Source organism: Malaclemys terrapin, chromosome 4 (assembly GCF_027887155.1).
Source record: "Malaclemys terrapin pileata isolate rMalTer1 chromosome 4, rMalTer1.hap1, whole genome shotgun sequence".
Taxonomy (NCBI): Eukaryota; Metazoa; Chordata; order Testudines; family Emydidae; genus Malaclemys; species Malaclemys terrapin.
The window spans coordinates 54,839,117-54,859,776 of record NC_071508.1 but is presented as its reverse complement, the minus strand read 5'-3'; the positions used below and the strand labels follow the sequence as shown (position 1 = coordinate 54,859,776).

At 44.3% G+C, this 20,660-nt stretch overlaps 1 protein-coding gene across 9 annotated transcripts in view; it reads left to right on the top strand.

Moving 5' to 3' along the window:
• The window catches only part of DENND2B (DENN domain containing 2B), a 287,171-nt gene that overhangs the window by 114,497 nt on the left and 152,014 nt on the right, over positions 1 to 20,660 (top strand). For all 9 annotated transcript variants that reach the window (XM_054025169.1, XM_054025165.1, XM_054025170.1 and 6 more), the window contains one exon: positions 15,815 to 15,919. In XM_054025169.1, coding sequence (XP_053881144.1) covers positions 15,840 to 15,919 — 80 coding nt within the window. In that variant the 5' untranslated portion in view covers positions 15,815 to 15,839. The remainder of the gene's footprint in view (positions 1 to 15,814; positions 15,920 to 20,660) is intronic.

The window sequence follows — 20,660 nt, the reverse complement described above, 5'->3', positions numbered from 1 at the left end:
GATGCCTCTCAGCCCATAAATAGAGGAAATGCTATTAGATAACTTGATTTTGAGTAAAATTTTGTCAGAAGTGTATAAGTGATTTAGTAGCCTATGTCCTGTTGAATAGGATTCAGGTTCGTAAGTCACTTAGGTTCCTAATCCCTTTATTATGTTTCTGGGAGGGGGAGGGGTGTTTAATATTGAGGAAGGCCTCGACTCCAGCAAAGCACTCGATAATGTATTGAACATAAGCATGTGAGTAATTCCATTGTTTAAAGTTCAGCACATGCTTAAGTACTTTGCTGGATCAGGGCCTAACTGTGGCAGTGAGGTACGTACAGTTAGGGCTGATCCTGTAATTCATAATCAAAGGGTTTATTGATGCCAATGGGGATTTTGTCTGAGTGAGGACTGCAAGATTCAGCCTGTACCAATGTGAATATTTAACTATCCCAAATTCATTAAAAGAGGACGGGTTAGTATCCTGTGTGCAGTGGCCACTTTTCACAGTAACATGGCAGTCAGACACTAGGGCTCAGAGATTCAGTCACTACAACCGGGGCTGAATTTTCAAATGAGCTCATCTCCCCTGTAGGCCCCTAAATGAAGTTCCCAGGTGGGTGCTGAGCTCTTGTGAAAATCTGGCTTCAGCTGTGGATGCTGAGCCTTTCTGAAAGGTCTGGCTTAGAGGTATCTCCTGGGCACTCTGCGAGGAACTGAACTGAACTCTGGTCCAACGTGGAGTGGTTGTTTATTTTCCCTGCTGTAAACATGCCAGTTTAAAAGTCACTCGTAGAGAGGAAATTCCCTCCTTCTCCAGCTCGGAGTTGTCCAGTTCAGAGCTGTGCAGTCATAGAGGATTGTCAGGAAATAGTTGAGAAAAGGAATGCAGCCTCCCTCCTGGCCGCTCATCATAGCTACGGAGCTCGGTCTGCTTGGAGCTCCTTTAATGACTTCCTGTAAAGAGCCAAGTGCTCTCAATGTTATTGTCTTCACTAAACGGTGACATATTTCTGGATAGTGACTGATGTTATTCCAAGAAAAGGGCATTGGTGGAGAAACAAGGCTGTGCGAGTGAGTTACGCTAGCATGTTCTGTGCATTGTCACAATAAGTCCTCCTGGTGAGAGCAAGGCCTCTATGCCTGCTCAGCTGTGCTGGGTGCTATAGAAGATGGCATAGCTAAAGATCCATCCCTTTTCCCATCCACTTTGGAAAAGCCAGTGGCTGCTGTGGTGCTAGATTTCCCAAGCCTTGTGCTTTGAGGAGTGCAAGGATCACATTGTATCCAGACTCTGCACTGAGACACGCGGGGGAAGGGAGGGTGCTACTTGTGCCCCCTTTTCCTCATCTTTGAGCACCTTTGTGCAGGGATGAGTATGATGCACAAGAATATGGGTGAGCATTTGTTGCATTAAACCAAATATTCCCCGGCAGGCAAATTGCCATATTCTCTAATACTATAGAACCTAAACTACAGATATAAAATTATGCCTAACTACAATCAAGAGGGAAAATCTACATTGAGGTGCCCTGCAAATAATCCATTTTGGGCCCTGCGTGCAGGTCTCTGACTTCCCTCACAGGGGGAAGTCTGAACAATCCTGAGGATGGACTTCCTACAATAGCAGGAGCTGTAGAGCAACCAACCAGTTACACAATGGTCGGCACCCACAGACTGGTGTGAGCTCCCAGCCTGATGATTGGCCCTTCAGAAATTCTGGCACCTCTCTACTGTGAAGGCTCAGGGAGTCCACTGTAACCCTGTGGCCATGGTTTGGCCCATGTTGCATTTATGGATTTGTTGGAATCTAAGGGTCTGACCCTGTAAACCCTTTTAAGTGTTGCCCAATCTTGCCATTTTCCTGAGAATCTCATGATATTTGGTGTTTTTCTGACATCCCTGTTTCCTGGAGTAACATGATCACATAAGAATCTCAGCTATTATTTAAAAAAACCCAAACGTTTCTATCCTTAATGGTTAGAGAGGAGAGCTTGAAAGCGTGACCCTCAAAGACTCCAACACTAGGAGGCAACTTAAAAAGGAGCCACACATTTATTATTCTTAAAATCCCATGATATTTGAGCCTCTCACTTTTTTTTTTTTTGGTGACCTTAACCGTGATTTTTGAATGTGTGGAATTGGTGACACTGTTTTATTTGCTTGCGTGGTCCCACTGGGACTATTCACATTCTTACGGGCTTGTAGGATAGAGCCCTAAATTTATACCCTGAACACAGCTTCTTTATGGGACTGTCATGGTAAGCATTTTTCTAGAGTGGCACATGTGATCTGAGAGCAGAGTTGAGTATTCTGATACTCCTCCCTCTCTCCACACCTTGACATTAACCGTCTTGAACTTCTAACTACTTAGGGTTACCATACGTCCGGATTTTCCCGGACATGTCCGGCTTTTTGGGCTCCAAATCCCCGTCCGGGGGGAAAGCCGGACATGTCCGGGAAAATCGGGACATGCGGGCGGCGGTGCTGGGCCAGGGACCGGCGGGGCCGGGGGCACCGGGGGCCGGCGGGGCCGGGGACCGGGGGCCGAGCACCGGGGGCCGGCAGGGCTGGGTGCCAGGGACCAGGGGCACCGAGCGCTGGGGACCGGCGGGGCCGAGCACCGGCGGTGCCGGGGACTGGGGGCGCCGAGCGCCGGTGGGGCCGAGCGCCGGGGGCCGAGCGCCGGCGGAGCTGGGGGGGGTGCTTGGCCGGGGGTCCGACGGCTGGGCCGGGGGGTGCTGAGCGGGCCGGCGGGGCTGGGGGGTGCTGAGCGGGCCAGAGGTGTTCGGCCGGGGGCCGGCGGCTGCTCGGCCGGGGGTCTGGGGGCCAGGCCGGGGGGTGCTGAGCGGGCCAGCGGGGCTGGGGGGTGCTGAGCGGGCCAGGGGGTGCTCGGCCGGGGGTCCGGGGACCGGCAGTGCTGGGCGGGCCGGGGGTGCTCGGCTGGGGCCGGCACCCCAGGGCCCGAGCCGACCCAGGCTGGAAACGCCGGGGGGCCCAGCCTGGGCCGCGCCTCCTCCCCCCACACCTCCCCTTACCTGCTTCAGGCTTCCCGCGAATCAAATGTTCGCGGGAAGCAGGGGAGGGTGCGGAGTTGGGGCGGGGCCGGGGCCCCGTGGAGTGTCCTCCTTTTGGAGGCTCAAAATATGGTAACCCTAAACTACTTCTTTGCTAAAACTTGGCTTTGGTGGGAAGACCCATACCAGAAGGCTTCTATGATATAAAATTGTCCAAAGCTAGGTATTGTGTACTCTCTCTGTTTTCTACTGTAGCTAGTAGAGCCCCATGGATAGGGAAGCTAGTCTGAAGAGTCAAGATGAGCCTCTCTTCTTCTGGTCTTTTCCTCTCTCCTTCTGGCTTTATACCTTTGTGTTGAGCTGCAATAAGAAAACAAACATGTCTCTCTTAAACCATGACACAAACTTTGACATGTACTTCTCTTCACAAGTTTTTAGTGAGCAAACACAAGTTGTTTTTCCCTAACCATGATTTTGGATGTTTGTTTGGATTTTAGCACTTCTTCTGACACCACACAAGAAGAGCCACACAGGGAGCTGCTTTCATGTCAAAATCCTCAAGATGGGATCAGCCTAGAAGCCGCAGCTAAAACAGAGAATACCTGGGGGACAGTGTCCTATAAAAATGGCCTTTATGCTATCTGTGACGGGTTTGGGCCCTTTGCGGTGTCACCTGATGTGCTGGGGTTTAACTGAGCCTCTCCTGCTTAATTAGCGTGGGTTCCCTCTTACTGCTTTGCTGGATTAGGCTCTCCGGTCTCTTGCAGCACATACACAGGTAGGGCCACACCCCGCTTCAGACACAGAGTGAAGTCAGCTCTGGGTGAGAGGACTCACCCAGCACTCACGTGCACACTCTCTTGAAGGGGTACCAACCCAAAGGTTTTATGAAATTCTCCCCCTCCCCCAATGTGGAAGGATGTGCACAACTTCTTGCCTCCCCGGGTAGAAATTAAATAAACTGTGTTATATTATAATCAAGAAATAAGTTTACTAACTACAAAAGGTGAATTTTAAGTAAATATAAGAGAGAACAGACCGAACAAAGCAGATTACGGAGCAAATAAAACAAAGTACGTGATCTAAGCTCAATATGCTTAAGAAACAGGTTACAAAATGTAATTTCTTACCCTAAATATTATTTTAGGCAGGTTGCAAAGTTTATGTGGTTCAGAGTTCCAGTTATATTCCTCTTCAGACTGGACCCCGTCTCAGTCTGGACTTGGTCTGGAAAGGAGGAGACACATTTGCCTTCCTCCCCACCCTTAAATAGGATTTACATAAGGCGGGAATCCTTTGTTTCCCAAACTTGACCCCCCTTCCCTTCCAGTGGAAAGTTACAAGAAGTCCCAGGTAATGCTTAGTATCAGGTGACAAGACCACTTGACCTAGTAGTGTCACAGTGACGTCCCCGGACACCTCCTAGAAGGGAGAGAGATTAATAGCATCATGGTTTTGTTGTTTCTTCCTGATGGCTCATCAAATTTGATGGCCTGTCATCTGGTGGGTGTCTTCCCAATACACACCCAGTTGTAATTGTTACATGTCCATATTTCTAACTAGAAACCATATTTCTATCTAACTTTAGATACAGAAATATACATGCATACAAATTGGATAATCACATTCAGTAAATCATAACCTTTCCAATGATACCTTACAAGACCCATCTTGCATAAAGTATATCTCCATTATGTCATATTCATATCATAAGCATATTTTCATAAAGAATATGGAGTGAAACATCAGCATATCTCTACAGATGCACACTAGAGACAAAAAATTTTAAACAGCCACTGGCTTACAAGGGTGGATTTTCCTTTTTTTAACCAAATAGGGCATTGGGGCTGTTGTGAGAGAACAAACTAATATGTTTTACTGGAATGGAACAGGCAAACTGCCACCAAGCCAAGCTGTGTCACCGAAGAGAGTTTAGCAGTGCAGCTGTTCTTGAAATGTAGGCAAGATATCCTTAAACAAAGCATTTAGAAAAAATGTTCTTGCTTTAGAACTAACCCCTAGATGCCTAGACACCAGGAACAGCTCCTGCTAACTGAATAAATAATCGGTCAACAATCTCACCATATTATTAATAATATTATTTATATTAATTATTTGTTTCCAGGGATTTGGTCATAATACGGTATAGGGACCATTTTTCAAAGCATGCACCAGGATTAGTAGCTTGCAATGCTTTCCCTTCTCTATAAAGGCTTGTTTCCCATTAAGTCTCTAGCTCTCAAAAATGACTCCTGATATTCCTTTAGAAGGGGGACTGTTCCTTCAGATCTGCAGCACTAAAATTCCCTCATATTGTTTTGATCACCACAACTTGCAAGATGACAATAATTTGCCTGGACTGCGGCTTTAGAAACACATGCAAGCCTTGGGTCTAAATTCCCTGGTACATCGGTCACCCATATATTTGATACGTAGCAGCATTCATATCCAGGCAGCTCCGAACTCTTCATGAACGTTAATTCATCTTTGCAACAATTAAGACAGTTTACCCATGATAAACTGAGGTACAGAGTTTGAAGGGCCTTGCTCAACATTACACAGCAAGACTCTGTTGCAGTAAAACTTGCGTACATTCTGAACTTTTATGCATGGTGAGTAGCCCCATTGACATCAAAGATAAAGTCTTTGGAGAATTAGGGCCCAATTCAGTCAGTGACAAAGCCACCTTAGAACCCAGAAGTCGAGATTCACCACCCCCTATCCTAAAGCACTAGACAATACTTCTTATTCCACTCCATCATCTTTCTACATTCCCCAAAAATTCCTCCCACCTGATGCATTTGAGCAGGGCTAAGTGGGTCGCTTGGACCAGGGACTACGTCGCAGGCTAGAACCCGGTAATTGTCGGAGCAAGAGGGTTAGGATCTTGGTGATGTTAAAAAGTTCTGTTTTGAGTTCAGAGCTCTTTGGTAAATAATGGAATCTGAACTCTTCATAAACTGACAGATAAACAATGCTAATGTTTCTGACTTTCAGAGAGCTGGCTTTGAAGGATTGCAACATACTTTAAGGACTTTTAATTGGAATTGTATAACTACTGGAAAATATGCTTTAGAAATGAGGGAAGTTTTAAAAAAATCCGAGTATAATGAAACCCGTTTAAGTCTAAGTAGGAAAAAGTACCATATGGTTGGGGAGGGATTTTGAGCAGGCTATAAAACGAAAACATACAAGTCTGCTAAGCTGGGGGATTTTCAAATGAAGGGCCATCTTCTGCTCTTAGTTACGCCAGTAAGTTGAAGTTAGAAAAATTCAAGATGCAATTTTTTTTAATTAACTACCAAGTTGTGTGATGAATGCATCATCTGGAGTCTTTATGTTGAGATTGGATGACTTTCTCAGGGTATGTCTCCACTCCATGCTGGGAGTGTGTGATTTCCAGCTCGAAGACATAGAACGTAGCTGCAGCAGCAGGAGTGGCTAGCCTCCCTAAGTACATACCTGGTGTCTCTGACGGGCGTGCACTCGGGGTGTCTAGTCCCTCTTGCTGCTCGCACTGCAACGGGTACCATCTATTTTTAGTGCACTAGCTTGATGAGAACTAGTGCAAGTATGACCCCTCGAGTTGGGAATCATGCCCCAATCTTGAAATGTAGACATACCATAAGAGAGAGCCTCTAGGTCAGCCACAAGTGACTGGGCTTGAGAGCATTCATTTTACACAATAGGAAAGAATAGGTTCCTGCAGTGCAGGAACTGCTGAGTAAATTCTATGGCCTGTTTTATGCAGGTCAGAATTGGTGATTGTAGTGACCACCCCACCCCCCTCGCTCCTCAGCCTTAAAACCTTTGTCCCGCGTTCTCAGCTGGTGTAAATTGACAGGGCTCCATTAACTTTAGCAAAGCTACATGTATTTACACCAGCTGAGGATCTGGCCCTATAACTCAGTGTAACTGCAGTTACTGGTATAAATGAGAGCAGAAGTTAGCTGGGAAAGGACGTTGTGTTCAAGTTAACGGAAAATGGTGATTCCAAATCCATAGGACACATCAGGAGATTCAGAGGCATTAATGTCATAAGGGGAACCTAGTCTTTACCTCAGCCAGCTATCACATAGACCATCTAGTCCAGTCCCCTGCACTCATGGCAGGACTAAGCATTATCTAGACCGTCCTTGACAGGTGTTTGTCTAACCTGCTCTTAAAAATCTCCAATGACAGAGATTGAACAACCTCCCTAGGCAATTTGTTCTCGTACTTAACCACCCTGACCGTTTTTCCTAATGTCCTACCTAAACCAAGATCTAAAACCAATACCCAGGAGGCCCTTATCCAAAACCACCTCTTTGCTGACGACGCAGCAGTGACAACCTTTATGGACAGTTTTTCCAAAGCCTGTAAAGACTTTGGGCTTCACATAAGCTGAAAAAAGATGAAGATAATGTGCCAAGGAGTTGAGAAAGCACCCTCCATCAAGATCAAAAACTATGAATTTGAAGTGGTCAACGAGTCCCTGGGTTCCACTATCCCAATCAATCTTTCACGTGAAACAGAACTCAACATCCACACTGGAAAAGCCTCCACAATGTCTAGACTGAGCAAGAGGGTCTGGCAAAACAACAAACTGAAAGACCACACAAAGATCTGTGTGTATCGTGCATGTGTTATCAGCACACTTTTGCATGGGAACGAGAAATGGACCTTATACTCTCATCAGGAAAAGAGGCTTAACAGCTTTCATATGCATTGCCTTTGTTGAATCTTTGGCATCTCTTGGAGAGACAGTCACCAACACTGAGGCGCTCAAGCGGGCTGGCACACCCAGCATGCAGACACTGCTCAAACAGATGCCTCTGCTGGCTTGGGCATGTGTGTCACACCCCAAAGGACATTCTGTACAGTGAATTGATATCTGGAAAAAGACCCCAAGGACGCCTAAAATTGTGTTTCAAGGATGCGTGCGAGCGAGACCTCAAAGAAATGGACATGGATGTGGACAATTGGGAAGCTCACACTCAAGACCGCAGCCTTTGGAAACAAGAGCTTAACAAAAGTCTCCAGAGTTGTGTGAGGAAGCTGCCCAGCTTAGCAAAGGAGAAAAGAGCTTGCAGAAGGCAGAGCCCAAAGGGTCGACACACCACCTTTAAATGTGACTAGTGCGGCAGAGATTGTCTCTCTCGAGTGGGTCTCTTTAGCCACGTTCGCAGCTGCCGTAAACCAACTGAATAAATTCTTTACCTCTCAGGCGCGGATATGCATGGTCTCTCAAGACTGAAGGATGCCTACTACTACTACTATTACTACTACCTAAACCACCCTTGGTGCAATTTAAGCCCATTGCTTCTTGTCCTAGCTTCAGAAGTTAAGGAGAACAATTTTTCTCCGTCCTCTTTGTAACAACCTTTTATGTACTTGAAAACTGTTGTCATGTTCCCTCTCAGTCTTCTCTTCTTCAGACTAAATTTTTTCAATCTTCCCTCACAGGTCATGTTTTCTAAACCTTCAAACCTTCAATCATTGTAGAACCCATTTGATGTCCATCCATGATTGTTTTGGATCTGTATTTTACAATGTGTGTGTAGTGGGGTGGGTACCCGCTCCTGCCCTTCGTGTCTTAAAACAGCCCAGGAGAAGGTTGTGGCTGGGGCAAGAAGCCTGGGCTGATTAGGGAAGGTAGGCTCAGCTGTGGCCAAGCCCCAATCAGACCCAGCTGGCCCCTATAAGAGGCAGTGAGCCAGGAGTCCAGACAGTCTTCCTCTGCCTGTAGAGGGAGAAGGGCCTGGCTGCAAGGTGCCAAGCAAGGAACCTAGATTGGAGCAGGGCTGGGGAAGGGCCAGAGGAGCTGGGAGCTCCCGCCTGGAAAGCCCCAGGCTGCAGGCCTGACGACAGGCCAAATAGGCTGCCCCCTGCAACTCTGCACCTATGGGGAGGCAGCAGGTCTGAACCCCTTTGCCTATGATGAGTGGCTTACACTGCAGTCCGCCCCAGTGAATGGGGGCTAGATGTGGACTGGCAGTAGCCTAACACTGAGGTGAAGTGGGTGGAGGTTCCCCTGGGAGGGGGGAGACCCAGAACAGTGGGCTTACTGCCGGGGGGCAGCACCCCAGATAACAGAGCACTGGGTCCAGGAGGGACGGGGGGCTGGCGGTAGCAGATCACCGGCCAACAGAGGGCGCTCCAGAGAGCTGGTGAGCTAATTCCTAGAGACAACCAGCAGGAGGCGCCGCAGGGGTGAGTCCGCACACTTACAGTGTCACAATGCTGGAAATTTTGTTTTTTGTTTCTGTGTAAGTCAGTAGTGGGCAACCTGCGGCCCGTGAGCCTCATGTGGCCAATCAGGGTAATCTGATTGCGGGCCGTGAGACATTTTGCTGACATTGACTATCTGCACGCACGGTCCCCTGCAGCTCCTAGTGGCCGCGGTTCGCCGTTCCCGGCCAATGGGAGCTGTAAGAAGTTGCAGGCTGCAGGGCCACACTGGCCGCCACTTCCCGCAGCTCCCATTGGCTGGGAACAGAGACCCGCAGCCACTGGGAGCTGCAGGGGGCAGTGCCTGTGAACGGTCAATGTCAGCAAAATGTCTCGGGCCCACAATCAGATTACCCTGTTGGGCCACAGGTTGCCCATCCCTGGTGTAAGTAGTTTATGAATATTGTGATGAAGAGTATTGTCATAGAACCCCAGTGGATGTGGTTATCACTATATAATGTCTCACAGAAAGTTACGGTGTTGTCACATTCCTTTAAACTCCCTGAAATAAAACTGCAATACATTTATATTTGATTCTTTTATGTAGCTTTCTATCTGATCTATAAAACTTACTTCAGTTTCATCTGTATTTTAAGATCAATGAAACTTCCTATATAGGATCTCCCTGACACCCCAATGTGATGCCATTAGTGGTAATAGTACTATTGATTGATTTGTATTATGCATCCGTGACTATGGTATTTGGATTCACTTTGTAGGTTGGGATGGTACCAAACATCACCACCCCCAAAATTTTGATACAGAACAAATATTAAAAGTAAAGACAAATTATAAGGGAGGGTCATATCCTATCTCACACTGTGTAACTGTTGAAAGTGCTTCCAAGTCACTTCTCTGTGATATTATTATTCCTGTAGCACTGCTATTGCCTTATTTGCTTTTAAGCTTACAGGATTCTCCCACTGTTAATTATATGTTGCATATGTTAGGGGCAAATTCTACCCTCAGATGTGAGTGGGTGGCTCTCACTGAAGTTGTAATAGAATTTATTTATTTGCATCTTGACCTTTACTACAGTAGTTTCTAGGGGCCAATCAAGAACAAGGCTCTATTGTGCTAGGCACTGTACAAACATAGAGTATTGAACCATAAATATAAGAAATAAACAACAAACCCCTCATGCTTCTGGATGTAAGCAAACCTCAAACTCTTGGGGGTTAGGAGGATCCTTTCCCTAGCCGGCAAGTTATATCACAACTGCCTGTTGCAGGCACCTCCTTTGAAGCATCTGGTACTGGGCACTGTTGGCGACAGGACACGTGGCCCCCTTGTCTGATTCAGATAAGGAAGAAGGTCCAGTGGTTAGGATGCTGGCCTGGAGACTTCCTATGTGTCCTTGAGTAAGTCACTTTGCCTCTCTTTTCCTCCATTTCCTATCTATAAAATGGGGATGATGATAATACATCCCTATCTCACAGGTGTGTTATGTGCATAAGTACATTTAAAAATTGTGAGATGCTCAGATACCGTTCTCTTGGGGGCTGGTGATAGGGTATACAAATTGCACAGTGGCCTGGCAAGGGTTAACGAACTGCAATAGCATTGTCCACCTATCCACTACACCTGTAAGGAAGGGCTGAAAAGGGAAGAGCTGGCTGGGAAGGAGAGCAGACTAATTGCTCTCACCTTAGGAGAGAAGGTTGGCTGGAGCCTGGCCATACAGCTGAGCCACATAAGCCACCAGTGCACTGGAAACCCTGTTGTGGAAACTGAGGCAGAGCAGCTGCAGCACCATGCTCTGCCATGAGAAAACACACAAGGGCCTTGATCTACTGATGGGGCCATACAGTACATATATAGAACGATCCAGTATAATACTTCTGATATTCTTGACTGTCAGAATGTAGACCTGGAGCGTAAGGTGCTTGTCATGGGAGATCCAAAAGCAATTTGCGCAACATCAGAATTACAAGAGTAAAATATTAGCTAGCAGGGACTACACAACACACATGTCTATGGGAGCCACACAATGTGCACCTAAGGAGCTAGAATCTGACTCTTAGTTTTAATTTTTACAGTCCTATAAACAATAGATTTTTCCTTAAATAGCTTAGCTCTGGTTATGGGATGGAAAAAGACTTTACAAATATTTGTTAAGGTTCTGAACCAAACCCCTGCAGTTGTTAGTAAAGACAGTATCTGTGTAATATGAATATTGGGTACAAACTTTCTAGTTTGGTATGTACAGAAATCCATGAGAGAAATGAACATTCACAACATCCACTAGGTAACCTGACTGCTTCTTTGCCAAGTCTGTCTTGCTTTCTGGGCTTCCAGCATCAGATGGATGAATGAGGGCTGACAAAGCTTCCTTTATGTACAAACCTATCGATGAAACCAGTGTGTATCTGTGGTGGTCTATGTTAACCAGGCTGTGTTGTACAACTCTGAAAATGGATTCTACACTGCCACATTGGTAGTCTTCCAGTAGGAGAATATCCTCATGTGACACAGTCTGCTTTCCTCTGCGTATTTCTCCTGAGGGCTATTACGGTTACGTATATCTATCAGAGACTCAACTGCATGGGAGTTAATGAAGTGCAGTTCTTGCCAAAATTCTCTTTAAAAGTTAATTCTGTGTATTTAAAAATTTCTCTTCCCCTCCTCCCCCAAGCTTCTATTTATAGAATACTTGGTGGTGGTGTTCATTGTAACAAAATGCAATGGCAGATGTACTTTTTACTGTAATAGCATTATTCATGTCATATTAATACAAAGAATATAGATGGGCTTCATTGGGCAGAATCCTTTGGGAATTTCTACTTTTAGTCTGTCTTCCCTATTTTTGCCACTTTTTTTTTTTTTTTTTTTGGGTCATATTGTTGCTCATAGAGGTCCCAACCAAGATCAGGGCCCATTCTGCAGGCACTGTTGAAACACAGAGTGAGAGGCAGTCCCTGATTCAGCAAAGCTCTTGAGTATGTACTTCCATTCTACTGAAGTCAATGTCAGTCAATAATATGTTTGAAGTTAAAGCATATGCTTAAGTGCTTTGCTGAATTGCGACCTATCCTCTTTGGGATAGAGATTGCTTTACAAAGGAAACAAGACTCCTTTGGCTGTATTTCTCCTTAATGTCACTCCAGCAGAGTTACACCACAAATGGATTTCTCCCATTACGTTAAAAAGTGCACTGAATATTTGAAATGCCCTGTCCTGGTGGTGGCCTCCTACCAACCACAACGTGTGTAAGCCAGCTAATGTTGGCTGGCTTTATGGTACCATTCTTGGGCTATCCATTTAGGTGGCCATGCTTTTCTGAATGGGGATAGTTCCAAGGAGAGTTAGGGAGAAGGGGGAAAAAAAATTCTGCAAATTTTTTCATGGCAAAACCAGAAACCAGACAAATTGTTCGCATCTTTGGGGGGGTTGTTACAAACTCAGAATTCTAGGCAAAAGTTCCTGGAGGCTCAGGCATTTTTCACTGCCCCTGGGTTGTTTTGGAGTAGGGTGACCAGACAGCAAATGTGAAAAATCGGGACGGGGGTAGGGGGTAATAGCCTATATAAGAAAAAGACCCAAAAATCGGGACTGTCCCTATAAAATCGGGACATCTGGTCACCCTATTTTGAAGAGGCTGAGCCAATTGATGACTTTAGGTGGAAGCCAAAGAGAAATCTGCTATTTCAGCTGGATTTTCCTTTTGGTTTTAGAATTTATCTGAACTTGTGCAATGAAAATACAGAAAAAGATTCGTATAATACCCCCTGGTAGCCCCAAAACCTCTGAGTTTGGTGACGCTCTTTGTCCCAAAGCTCTGAATAAAGCTATGCAAACTATTCACAAGGAAATGTAAAACTGCTGGAAATCTTGCATTGTATTTTGAACTCAAGATTTTGTCCCCAAATTTGCCATGCTTTATGAATTTCTCAAAATTGCTTCCTTTTCTACTGAAAAAGAGCCAGTTCTAAACAACAGTTAGTTCAGAGAGCTCATGGTAGATTTGAAATACAGGGTTTAAGTTATCACATATTTGATGTGAAAACAATGATATCAAGTTTCATAGTGCTGCAAAACAGAAAATACCCTTTTTTAATTAGGTGTGTGTGTATTGTTCCTAAGTTTTACGCTACTCTGCAGCACCTCTAAAACAGATATGCATCCCAGGTTTCTTGAATAAATTTAGTCCATCTTGGTTTCTAACAGAAAAGTAAGTCTTCTAAAATGGATATAGCACATGTGTAGTAAAGGTCATTGTTTGACATTATGCTGTAGTTATTTCATTTATTTTCAGCACCTTGTATTAGTGATTCAGACAGTCTTCCCAGTAAAAGCACCGGTGAGTGGAAAGTACTATGAAGCTATTGGTTCGTTGTGGAATTTGCAATCCTAGAAAGCCTGGCTAGCTTCAGAGGTTTTTCTCTACCCCCACCCCTCCCCCCCCGAAGTCCTTTTCCCAATTGTAGCAGGCGGTTCATTGCAGCTCTGCTATCTGGCATGTATAATAACAATAATATTGAGACGTCAGTGGAATTTGGGGAGCTTTAGTGCAGAAAAAATATCAGTGACTGGAAAAAACTTTCATCTGATCTGGGAAAGCTGATACACGCAAGACAATCGTAAAACTCTTGGAATCTGTAGTTTGTATAAGTGATTCTACAGTTTGCGCTGCGTACCACATGAATTTTCTGTGACCTTATTTACAGTGGAATAAAACAGTTTAGAGAATGTCCTCTTCGCAGTGATGAGTCTGTTTGTACAAGGCTTTATGTGTTGTCAATACCCAGCTCATTTGTCAGCATCACGTTATAGTTTGCTTTTCAAGCAGCCTTGATTTATTATGGGTTTAGGTAAACAGTGCGTCTTGCAATATTTTTTATTTTTGCATTAACTATGCTATTAACAGGCTCCGTGGCCAGCAATTCTGGTCAGGGCTTAAGCAGCCCCTGGGTGGCAACTCAGCAACACAAGCTCCAAGCTACTGAGAGCTGAAAAGCCACTGAGAGCTAGTGTCTGGGAGTGCCCAGCATCCTAAATAAAGGCCCCACTTAGTGTTTACTGTACCTGCGTTTTGTCTTGTTTACCTCTTGAGGGATGCTGTGTGGTATTTAAAGGTAGGGTTATTCCCCATTTGGCAAAACATTTCTATAACAGCTAAGGAATGCCCCTAAAGCAGCTGTAAGCATAGCACTGCTCTATACCAGGGAAGTGGGACTAATGCAGGCAATTCAGAGCCAGGGGTCTAGTCTGAAGAGGTATGTGATGGAGGAGTGCACCAGTCACAAATCTGGGATTAGAAGCTGGACCATAGACTTTGTGGCTATATTCTGCTCTTGATCTCTGCACAAGTTCTCACTGACATCAGTGGGATGTGGGCAGAATCAATCCCTCAGTAATGGGTTGTTTCTTTGCCGGTATGTGGAGATGTTGCAAAAGTCAACTCAGTCTGTGCAGTCTCTCTTTGGCTCTTGGGAGCATGACTGAACAGTTCAGCTTTTCTCTGGCATTCCTTTCTCACATACTTGTGGGACTTGCCGAACACAGAGTAACTAGTCACCATCTCTCCCTTGTTTACCACTGAGTTTTTTCCAGAATGTGTTTTTTGCTCAGCAATTCCTGTGTTACACAACTGCTTTGCAGTTGAGAAGCAAGCTGATAGATATATTTCTTGTTTGTATGTGGGCTCATGGGACTACATCAGCAAGGTCTTCTCCACACTGCCTGCCATCTCCACATTGACATTTCTACAGGATTCTGTTTATTCTTTGTGCCTCCTGGGTATAAAACAGAACAAACAAAATTTGTCTATTTTTAACAGCATTTGGAAGCTCTTTTACATCAGGCCATCCATAAGGAATCTGTAAAATCAGGAATGTTAGATTTTGTTCACATTGGAAATTCTAGAAATAATAATTGAATATGTATATTTTTCATTGTGATTAAAATTTAATTTATGGCTTTTGGTTTGTTCCCACATCCCATCCCCCAGTACAGCTAGGAAGTAATTAGGAGTTATTACCACCTTTCTGCAGAGCAGGAAGGCAGAATCAGTTTTTTTTGCCTATTAGTATCTCAAGGCAGCTTTACTTAAATAATTCCATGACTGCCAGGGGAGCTAGTCAGAACCATCCATGGGTCTCTTCATGTAACCAACAGGTTTGAGCATGATTCCATAATGTGCTTGTGGCTGTGTTCAAAAATGGTGTAGTGTGGACACAAACTGTGTTAAGTTTCTTAGATTTTTTTAGAATAGCCAGAACTTTAGTCTCAGCTTTATCATTTGCCAGTGTCACTCACTGCAACTACTGACTTCTGTGCAAGCACTGTTGAACAGAAAGCTAAAGCCAATTAGTGACATTTTGCAAAACCAAGATCCATCTCCGTACTAATAGGGATGGGCCAAAATCAGAGCCATATATCCAACCCCTACACACATATCACTTCAACTTTGGGTCTGAAAAAATGGGATTCAGATCTGAACCACAATTGGTCAGCGGGTTTGGTTTTGCAAAATCATTATTTGACTGACCAGATTTTGCAAAACGAGAAGACGCTCTGGGTTTTGCCCGCTGCTGACATGGTAGCTTGGGAATATTATCTCTAGCACTTTGGAAAGCTTAATCGCTTGACCTGGTTTCTTGCAGGTATCCAAATCCAGAGAGAGCAGAAATGACCATGACGGCCAACAAGAATGCTAGTGCCACCAACAGAGCTGGAGGGAGTAAAGTGCCTCAGGATACTTTGGATCGGTGAGTCCACTGCTGACTGTGAAATTTAAACTAAACATTTCTGTGGATCATTTGGTATGTCTCAATATTTTGTCCCAGCAACTCTGGAAAAGGTTGATTTGGTTTTGGAATTAAGTCTCATATTTCCAACACTAGGAGAGCAGAAGAATATGTGCTAGGCAAGGGTGGGCAAACTTGTTGGCCCAAGGGCCACATCTGGGTACACACCTTGTATGGCGGGCCATGAATGCTCATGAAATTGGGGTTGGGTTGCGGGAGGAGATGAGGGCTTTGGCTGGGGGTGCAGGCTCTGGGGTGGAGCTGGGAATGAGGGGTTTGGGCTGTAGGAGGCTGGGACCAAGGGGTTCGGAGGGCGGGAGAGTGATCATGGCTGGAGCAGGGGGTTGGTGCACGGGGGGGTGGCTCAGGGGTGCAAACTCCAGGCGGTGCTTACCTCAAGCGGCTTCCGGAAGCAGCAGCATGTCCTGCGCTCCGCCTCCTACGTGGAGGCGCGGCCAGGTGGCTCTGCTGTGCGCTGCCCCATCTACAAGCAACACGAGCTGAGGAGTGGAGCCAGCTACTCTTCCCCTGCGATGATATTCTTTTTGCCTTTGTGTTTATAGCTAGCAGGTGCAACATCCAAAACTGATGTTTTCATTTATGCTTTAAAGACAGCAAAGTTGATTTGATGCTAGTCTCCTTTGAGAAGTGTTGCCAGGTGTATTGCTTTGTGATACAAATTATTGTCAGTCCTGTTCAGTTTAGATTGAGTCCCTTTATAGACCTTGTTTTGTTATTTGTATTACAATAGCACCTTTGTACTATGCCTAGTTCAAAGAAATAAGAAGGATACTCTCAGCCCTAGAGAGCTCTCAGTCTAGCACTTGAAGGCTTTAAATACATTTGTGTCCAAGGCTGCAGTAGAACTGTGGTGCTGGAGTGGATGTGGGTCTAAAAATAAATGTTATGGTGAGGGAGGTTAAGGGAAGACCACTGCCATCTTGTCTACATTGTTTTTGGTTGTTTGTATTGGGTTGGGGATAGGATTGCATTATTGTAGGTACTGTGCTGCAATCCACTAGTGTAGATGTGCTACATCGTTATAAGCCATGGCTTGCACCAGTGCATATCACCTAAAGGAAGCTGCACCAATACAAGTCACAGTTTATACTAGAGAAGTGTATTTATGCTTGATATTTGCAATGGTGTAATCAGTCTAGTGCCAACAACCACCCTCTCCCCTCCCTCCCCTAGTGTAAATAAGGTCTGATTTAGATGGATCAAGCTAACATAAGTACAGAATGATTGATCCAAAGCAGAATGGGTCCTTAGCGGTGACAGTCAAGAGCAGTGCATCTGCTGGCAGAGGTGGCTAGTACTGAGGAATGAGTTCAGAGAGATGGGGAATCATGGGCTTTGGCTTTGATCCCAGCAGTGCGCTGTGTGTCAATTTGTAACTGATGTCCAGGCTTGGCTTGCCTTGCCTTGCCTTGGCATACCTGCCATTTTATTCTGAACTTTTCCAACCACAAGCAGAAAGGAAAAAATATAAATTAAGTTATGAAATTGTCAATGTAGAAACACTGGAAGAAAAAACATGTACCGCTTTTTTCTTTTTGTTTTAAAGGCAAAACTATTTCTAATGATGCCTTTGACTGTTTTGTTTTTAAACTATCTGGGATTGTTCTCAGTTTTGTTTATCTTTCTTAATTTGATGTATTTGTTTGTTTTTTCTGGCTTCCTATTCAGCCTTCTGTGTCAAATTTTCTATTTCTCTATTTCAGCTATCTCCCACTCCTTCTCTCCTGGCTGTGCTGTTTGAGTCACACGGATTGCAAAATTTTTTCTGCTTTGGGTTAAATGGCCTCATCCTAAATGGTTGAGAAGTAGTGTGGTACAGCGTGTGCAGCACAGAATTAAGAATCTGAGGTGAAATCCTCACCCTGTTGAAGTAAGTGGGAGTTTTGCCATTGATGTCAGTGAAGCTCCAACCCCATCTCTGTGGAGGACTTGCTTTGTGGCCTTGGCAAACCTTTTAAGGGCTCTGTATCTTCATTTTCTGATCCATGGAGATAATTATATTTACGCAAACACTTTAAAGAGTTTTTCAATCTACAGATACAATTATTATGTTATGAACCAAGTAGTTTTATTTCTGCACCAGGTCTCTCATCTTGAGTTTTGTATTCTTTCCCATGCCTGTCCTGATTTTTCACTGTACAGATTTACCTTTCCTCTTCTTTACATTGCTTCCCAATTATCCTGGGCAACAGGCTAGTGGCATGTGTCACTTCATGTGGTGTATTGATGTCTTTCTGCTAGAGATGGACTGTACATCCGTAGCTCAGTTAGGTTTCACCAGGAATGGACCTGACGGTCTGGTCCATTCCTAAATTTGCCAGTCCACAGTACTAGGCTCTCTTGGTGTCGCTTTTTTACAATATAGCAAAAGAGTACGAAATAATATTGGGGGCTGAGGGTGGGGGGGAGGGGAGAAGAGAAGAGCTTCTGTCTTAATTAGAGATGGGCTTGAGTTTAGAGCCAGATCCTTACATCCTCAAGATTAAGTGTATATTAATGATAATTATGATACTTGGCACTTATATAGCAGTTATCCATCCATCCATCCATCCATCCATCTTATAGGCTGATTTGGCGTGTCAGTCTGAGGCCATTATAGAGACAGGGCTGAGCTGGGACGTTTGAGGCTAGACTTTACCGAACTTTGGATCTGCAGTTCTAGTTCAAACCATTTCTAATCTTAATATTCTTTAGAAGTGTATGCCTGCATGAATTCTAAGTACATGTGACAGTAGGCGTCAAATGTCCTTTCTTTCCATAGTCTCATCATCATATGTTTTGACTATGGTTAAGTAATGTAGAATTTGTAGGTGCAAGCATGGGCATAAATCTAGAGCTAATCCTGAATCATAATAACATGACAAGTGAGAAGCTTAATAGCTTGTTATGCTTAAATTCTGCATCCTTTACTTTGCCTTTCTGTAATCTGTCTGGATGACCTGACTTTATGAGGCTATGCAAGAGGATGCTATTTGAGTCAACTGAGAAATGTTTTCCTTTTTTATTAGACTTAAATCAACACAATAGGCGCTGGCATAATAAAAGTTTAGTTTAAGGCATGAGGTGATTTACTGTAAACATGCTAAATAACCCACTTAAACTGAGCAGTCATTGTCTCCATTTAATATAGGATTTGATAGACCATAGTACAGTATATGTTTTCTATACAATTTGCAGGGGTAGCATTTCATAACGTGCTGATAATGGCATGACACAGGTGTAATTATCTCCCAGTAACCAATCATCTTCCTACTGGTCATAGGATTTAATGAAAACTATTAGCTGAGTCTGTCCTTCTGTGAGGGCAGAATATATCTTCTTGGACAGATCTCTCTTATCTATCAATCAGATAGAGGTAGATCAATCAGATTTTGATCGATCAATACACCTCTACCTCGATATAACGCTGTCCTTGGGAGCCAAAAAATCTTACCGCATTATAGTGAAACCATGTTATATTGAACTTGCTTTGATCCACCGGAGTGCGCAGTCCCTCTACCCCCCCCCCCCCCCGAGCACAGCTTTACCGCGTTATATCCGAATTCGTGTTATATCGGGTCGTGTTATATCGCGGTAGAGGTGTATAATCTTTTCTTTTAGAGCCTGGTAAATAATAATTAAACTCATGCAACCAGACAAAACTGTTTTCAATAGTAATTAACTCAATGCTCAGAAATGGTAGAACGACAAAACCAGACAGTGGGAAAGAGACATAGCAGCTAGCTACTCTTCCCTGGCTTGCAAACATGTCCATACTTAGCCAGTCCATAGCCAAACCGAGGCCTTGGTCTTAGTTATGTTTCTGTAATGAAGGAGCAAATATCAGAGCCAAATAACAAAAGAATTGAGAACTTTTTTTTTAATGAAGCTGAGACATCACTATTGTGTCTGAACATTAATAAAACAAGATATTGCATCTGGAGCAATCTCCAAAACTCAGTTCTTGTTAAGCCAAAATAATCTTCATTCAAAATAAGTGTATAGCATGTATCCCTCTTTCAGAAAGCAAGAGAACCCCCTGTATGTGTCAATGAGCCCAGTAGAAATGCCTTAGTATTTTGAATAAAAGATTATACCATATGAGGTCCAGCCAGAGGAATGGAAATCTTTTATCTAGGCATTGAGCTCTCTAAAATAAAAGAATGTGCAAAGATACAGAGTCTGAGCTAATTAGTGCACCAGCCACCTTGCTATCTTGTGTCAAGGTGCCAGATACAGTAATTTAAACTTCGGAGTTATCCTGGAAAACTGTACTGATAAAGGGTTGCATCCCTAAGGTTATTTTGCTCCAGGAGCAAATCTGTCTGTGTAGGGAGGGGAAAGTGCTGCTTCTATTAAAGAAATGCTTGTGCAGTCATGTGCCTTGACATGGATACATCCAAGGTTAGTCAAGCCATGGTTCCATCTTTATCTTATACCTAAGCTTTACTGTCAGGTAACTCATGCAGGTGACTTCCCATCTGCCTAGATTGGAGGTGGAATGGTTTTGTGGTCGAAGCAAGGGAGGTCTGGTTTTCTGTTCCAGGGTTGGCCATGGGTTAACTATGTCACCATGGAAGAGTTGCATGGGCTCTCACTGGCATATTAAGCACTTTGGGCCAGGATTGTATGTTTGTTATATGCTTGCACAGTTTAACACAATGCAGATAATAACCATAATAAAATGGGAATCAAGATATTT